Genomic DNA, 6,109 nt, shown 5'->3' with positions numbered 1-6,109 from the left:
GTCCGCGGCCCGGTGGAACTCTTTCAAGTTGATATGCGCGATTAATTCCCAGTCTGACCTGTTCTTTGAGGTCGGCTACTTTAATAGCATCTCCACTCTCCTTTTCTCATCCCCAGCAAAGAGCTGGATTATAGAATAATAAGACGTTGTTGTTGTTGTTTCTTACATGCCCATCATGAATATGAAGCTTCCCAGGAAGAAATTAGTGATAGGAAGCCAATATGGCAGTCCAGCTTTCATTTGACTCCACCATCCAGCCCCCGTGAGAAAGGCGTTCATAAAGAGTGTTGCAAGACTGTGTCGGGTTTGCGGAAGTGTGAGGAGCAAGGCCTCCAAGAGCATGAGAGCTCCTATATAAGACATGTGCCATTTGATCTGATTTTTCTGGCAGAACGGGAAGACAGGATAAAGATAAGGTGCCGTAAGTTGTGATTTGTGGTGAATCTTCTGGTGGAGGGAGGTGAGTGGCCAAGAGGTGAGACGAGGGAGCCCTCCCAGGATGTACTCGCAGATGAGCATGCCGCGCAGGATTGATATTGACATTATCGACGAAGAAGACTTGCGCAGTATTGATTGTGAATGAAAAAGAATCACGACCTTACTACAGTTGATGAGAGTTTGTGTTAAAGTCCATGACGTCAAGATATTCGTTCGTTCGACGCGACGCGACACGACGCGTTGATAAGGTGACAAAATAAAGCTGACTCCTCTCCATGACCATGGCGTGCTAGTGTCTCGCTTTTTTCTTACCGCAAGTGTGTGGTGCTGGTGCAGGGTAGGACAACTCAGTTCACGACGATATGGAAAACTTCAATTCACAGCCCTGATAGGTGAGGAAAAGGAGTATTTGAAAAGGGATTAACTCTATATGAACTGGATAGCTACATGTTTACAACTGTCAATGGCTGAATTGATGGGGAAAGGCTTCTTCGTCACTGAAGGTGGAAAGCTGATTCCAATTAGCAGTGTCCTTCGTTGACCATGCGGAAGCGACCGACTACTCATACGCAAACCCCGATAATCCCGAAAAAAGGCGGAACTTAGCAACCGACGTGCATACATCCAATGGGCCTTAGAATTACGGTCACATAACATGTTCATTTCAAGATTCCGTAAGCATCTCATCTCTGCATCACCCAAATCAACTCCGTCGTGGCCGACACGGAATTCGCACGAAACAGCCAAGACGGCGCTCCCGCGGTGTTTGCACAGCCCCAGCCCTGTGCCACAGAAGTTGGGCCAATGGCTGGCGGAAATGAAGGGGTCTTCAAGTCAGCACCTTACCCAATCTGGAGTTTCGGAGCGCTGATGACGCAAAGCCGGTTCAGCCCTAACATTGCCCTGCGCGACCTGCGTTGTCTTTGGCTTCTTTATTCTTGGAATTGAAGATGAATAGGAGTTTTGTGGCGTTTTAGTAGCTAATCTATCGCTGGTGACTCTAAGCGACTCCAGACGCTGAGAGGCGAGTGCATCAAACCACTCACGTGACTAGCGGAGGCCAGCTCCGGAACCCGCTTGATAGGTAGGTAGGAAGAGCAAACACCGTTAATCAACTGAATCAAGATCAGGAAAAAGAGATAACTACAAGAGCTTTATTCAGGAAATATCATACAAGCAACAAATGGCATCAATAGGTACTAGATCGTATATGGAAAGACCTGCTCGCTGCCCCGAAAGTAAATCCGAAGCCCGGAGTCCGGAGTTCGGAACAACCCCCAGCGGCACAACGCTCCAGAAAGGGACAAGCGCCGTTTCTCGGCGGCCAGTAACACCAGATGAGCCACGACAAGGGTGCGGGCCATCGTCATCAACAACTTCAACTGACACGGCATGAATATTTGTATATAAGCAGGGCGCCACCGCTGTTTCTACAAAGATGGAGTCCATTAAGCCACAGAGGTCCATAGCAACAAAACTCCTCCTCTTACTGTCATTGTCGCCGTCATGAGGACCTTTTCCTTGTCTCTACTCTCCCTCGCTCTAAGCTCCCTTGGGCAGAGCCTCCCGACTGAAGAATGCCCTATTCTCGGTCCCGTGCTTCCTTCTGGGTTCGACCTTTCGAGTAGCAAAGCCTTTAAAGACGCCAAGGCCGCATTCCCCAAAGCCATCGAGGCCCTCTTTGATGCTGGCGTTTTGAACGACACCCAAACAGCCTTCGCCATCGACGTCTTCTCGACTGCGACCAACGAGTCCCTCTATAGCTATTACCACACCGGAAAGGAACTGAAGAGTACCTTGACCACTGGCGAGCTCGACGATGGAACAATATTTCGCATCGGCAGTGTTTCCAAGATCTATACCGTCTACTCCATTCTGGCCCACGCTGGTCTGGAGATTTTCAACCATCCCGTTACGTTCTACGTGCCCGAACTTCTTGGAAACGCTGGAAGCGACCCGCTTAGCAAGATCAAGTGGGAGGATGTCACTGTCGGTGCGCTTGCTGCGCAGCAGGGAGGTACCGGAGGAGTTCGTAGGTTGTCCAGTATGAGGTTGTCTCAACACAGCTAACTTTATCTAGCTCTGGAGTCTGTTACGTGTCACGGTACATCCAAGGGTTGCACCACTGAAGGTATGTTTCATACCCCCATTGCTTAATCTACCTATGTATATTAACCCGGTCAGACTTTCTCGCTACCATGAAAGACAAGAAGCACCCCGTGGCACTTCCATTTCGGGCCTCCCTCTATTCAGATGCTGGATTCGCTCTTCTCGGAGTTGTATTGCAACGCATTACTGGACTCACCTACGACGATGCCATTCAGGCTGCCCTTGCTGCTCCCCTCGGACTCAACAGTTCCACCACATTCGAGCCCAATGACCACGATGTCAATGCTCTGATTCTCCCAGGCTCACCAGCCGAGTCTTCGTGGGGCTTTGATAACCAAGTCACCGCTCCGTACGTTCCTTCATCTCTTCTTTTTGACCAGATACTAACATTGCACAGTTCAGGTGGCGTCTATGCCAGCGCAGCCGATCTTCGAAGGCTCGGTGTTTCCATTCTCGAGTCCCAGCTCCTTTCCCCGCGTACGACTCGACAGTGGATGAGACCCCTTGGTGGCACTGCATCCCTGACATACGCCGTCGGCGCACCCTGGGAGATCAACCGCCTCACGGTGCCAGTCACTCCTGGCTCCAACCGCACCCGTGTTTCTGACCTTTACACCAAGCTTGGTGGAAATGCTGGATACGCCGCTGTTTTTGCCCTGTCACCCGACCATGAAATCGGATTCTCCGTGCTTGTGGCTGGCTCTTCTGCTGTTTCCGACCGTATCCCCCTTCGCGACGTTGTGGGAACCATATTCGTGCCGGCCGCCGAACACGCCGCCGTTGAGAACGCCGCCGTCAACTACGCCGGTGTTTTTGCTGATGATTCTGACGAGACCTCAAACCTCACCTTGACTATTGACAAGGGCCACCCCGGACTTGGCTTGGAGTCATGGAACGTCAATGGTGTAGACTGGCGAGCCAACCTGACCCTGCCAGGAGCTGATCCAATCCTTGCAGCCAGCCAGATAATCCGCCTTTACCCCGTCGGCGCAGAGACGGAGAAAAAGTCTTCATCTGGTGACACTCGACGCATCGCATTCCGTTCCGTTGCCCAGCTCAAGCCCATAGAGCCACGAGCTGAGGTCGAAGGAGGCGAAGGCATGTTTGACAATGGATGCCAGACATGGTTTGATGTTGGATTCTGGGACTCGCTGGATGAGTTTGTCTTTGAGGTTGTTGACGGAAAGGTTGTGAGCGTGGAGAACGCGATTACGCAGCAGGTGTTGAAGAGGGTGAGTGAATAAGGCAGCGCGCTGTGTTGGGCCTGGGGAAGGACGGTTTTAGAGGGGTTGCTTGCATTTGAACCCCCTTCTGTTTTCATTCTAGTCGTGTATATTTACCACTTTGAGCAGACATTGTTGTTTATGAGCATGCATAATGAAGCGGGTTATAGAAAGGGAAGGGTTTCTAGAAGAGCGCGGTCATTTGTCAGCATATCAATAGAACAATACTGAAACAAGACCAGACAAATTACAAGATTGATAGATGTATCGAAACGCAAGCCAGAGCCAATAACCACAACTGTTGTCGCTGACATCGCACATGGATGATCCGCTCCGAGGTAGTGGTCATTGGCTTGTCATCCCAAGCTCACTACCCTCAACAAAGTCTAGCTCGCCTTCTTCCTCCAATCGTAGGTTTCCCCTCGTCGCGTAACCTTGTACCCTTCTTATTATGAACTCTGTCGTCATGTTGCTTGGCCTTTCCCACGACGACCCACGTCCCCTGCTCGGCGCCCTTTCATTATGAGTTCCGAGGCTATTGGAGTCCCGCAAACATTAGTTTCCCATGGCTGGGCTACAGGTCAACGTTTACGTCGCAATATCGGTCACATGGACTGCAGTGACCTTGCGCTGCTCCTCCGTCTCAAGGCCCGGAGGATGACGAGGATGAAGCTATGGCTTGACGATTACCTAGCTTGTGTGGCATGGGTGGGTTCGCCCTTTGAGAATATGCTTCTCGTAGCTGATGTATGCACGCACTTGTTTCGGGCTACAATTCCGTCACCATCTTTTGTATGAGCGGGCAAATCACTTCCGTGTGTCTCGCTGACAATTACAGGGGCTGCTTGTTATATGCTTGGTCAGTCGCTCACTGGCATACAAGACCAGACTCGCGCAGATTCGATACGAGAAAAGTCACGCTTCCTGCTTTGGGTAACTGAGCTCCTCTACGCTGGATCAATAGCCGCATCAAAGTTGGCAATCCTGTCTTTCTACTGGCGCGTCTTCCGCTATACCTCGATCCGCATCCCTATTCTTGTCCTTATCGCTGCCGTGTCCATCTGGTTCACCATACGAACATTCATGGTGATATTCCACTGCGTTCCGGTTCAGGCATACTGGGACAAGACCATTACGCGCGGCCGTTGTTTGGTAAATGCATCAACGTTCTTCTTTTGCACGATTCTTATGCGCTGTCTGATGGACTGCATCATATTTGTTTTGTCTGTTATTGAAGTAGCAAAGATGCATCTACCATGGTCTAAAAAGCTCGCTGTTGTCGGCCTTTTTACGTCTGGAATCATGCATGCCTTACCCACTCCTCGCTTCTTACATCTGCTGACCATCACAAAGAGTCTGCATTGCATCAGTGTTTATACTGATCCAGGCTATCCACTACGGCCCCGATACGAGAGAATTCCCAAAGGAAATTGCCCTCAGCATGATTTGGGGAGGCGTGGAGATCAATGTGGCAGTCTTTTCTGGTAAGCAAAGTCACAAGCTCTGCCTCGAGTGAGGGTTAATACAGAGTTCAGCTTGTCTCCCCATGCTCCGCCCGATATTCCAAATGTTCATTCCTGGGATTTCAACTGCCGAGACTAGTCGCCCGATTAGCTTACCCAGTGTAGTACTCTCGCCGACGCCGTCAAGAGTCAACGAGGCCAAGCAGGAAAAGTCGCGCAGGTCGGTGGCTCATGGCTTCGTAGACCATGAATTGCCTACCGTGTTGAGAGTGCCAAGCAATGCATCAGGGCCAGAGAGTCCTCATCACGCTAGAAATTCAGTTGAAGGTTAAACAACGGTTTGAACTCTCATGACTCCGCCACGACCAAAGCCTTGGAAATTCCCTCGCCAAGCCAGGCTGAGCCAGGTCGATGCCTTGGAAAGGCTACACCTTCCTATTGAAGTTTGACTATCTAGATGCTTGGCAACGGTAGTCTAGTCTCTGACATGTTGAGCAGCCAGTCCCGACACGGCATCTGCGGACAACTGCCGTGTCTTGGGTCTGCCTAGTTTCTGACATTCAGGACCGCCAAGACACGTCTATGTAACGCGCCAAGACCCGCGACCGTTGTAAACGTGACTGGTCTAGTTGAGAAGCTGACGTTTCCCCGTGGCTTTGATGATTGAAACGAGACGATAGAGTTATTGCCAAGCCGTCGCAGCATCGCCAACCGCTAAAGAAAGCGCTGCGCCCGTTGTGTTGGGTATCGCCGAGACTGAGTGGGTAAACAGGCTAGCCTGGCGAGAGAGCTTGGACTGGGCAGATCTCTCTTCAATCTCATTTTACCAGGCCCCTTTTTCTGCGTGTCGGCGAATCAGCGGAGGGCATTTACCAT

The 6,109-nt window shown here is 50.9% G+C and overlaps 2 protein-coding genes across 2 annotated transcripts; both read left to right on the top strand.

Moving 5' to 3' along the window:
• Positions 1-1,944: 1,944 nt before the first annotated feature.
• NECHADRAFT_52100 (uncharacterized protein) lies at positions 1,945-3,791 on the top strand (the record flags this gene model as incomplete). Its single annotated transcript, XM_003042779.1, has 4 exons — positions 1,945-2,470; positions 2,519-2,569; positions 2,623-2,896; positions 2,945-3,791. 4 exons carry the CDS (start codon positions 1,945-1,947, stop codon positions 3,789-3,791), a joined length of 1,698 nt encoding a protein of 565 aa, XP_003042825.1.
• Positions 3,792-4,379: 588 nt separating this feature from the next.
• NECHADRAFT_52316 (uncharacterized protein) lies at positions 4,380-5,565 on the top strand (the record flags this gene model as incomplete). The annotated part of the gene is made up of 4 exons (XM_003042778.1): positions 4,380-4,562; positions 4,659-5,062; positions 5,124-5,254; positions 5,306-5,565. 4 exons carry the CDS (start codon positions 4,380-4,382, stop codon positions 5,563-5,565), a joined length of 978 nt encoding a protein of 325 aa, XP_003042824.1.
• Positions 5,566-6,109: the final 544 nt, after the last annotated feature.

Source organism: Fusarium vanettenii, assembly GCF_000151355.1.
Source record: "Fusarium vanettenii 77-13-4 chromosome 11 genomic scaffold NECHAsca_32_chr11_3_0, whole genome shotgun sequence".
In the NCBI taxonomy this organism is placed as follows: Eukaryota; Fungi; Ascomycota; class Sordariomycetes; order Hypocreales; family Nectriaceae; genus Fusarium; species Fusarium vanettenii.
This window is presented reverse-complemented; position numbering and strand designations above follow the sequence as displayed.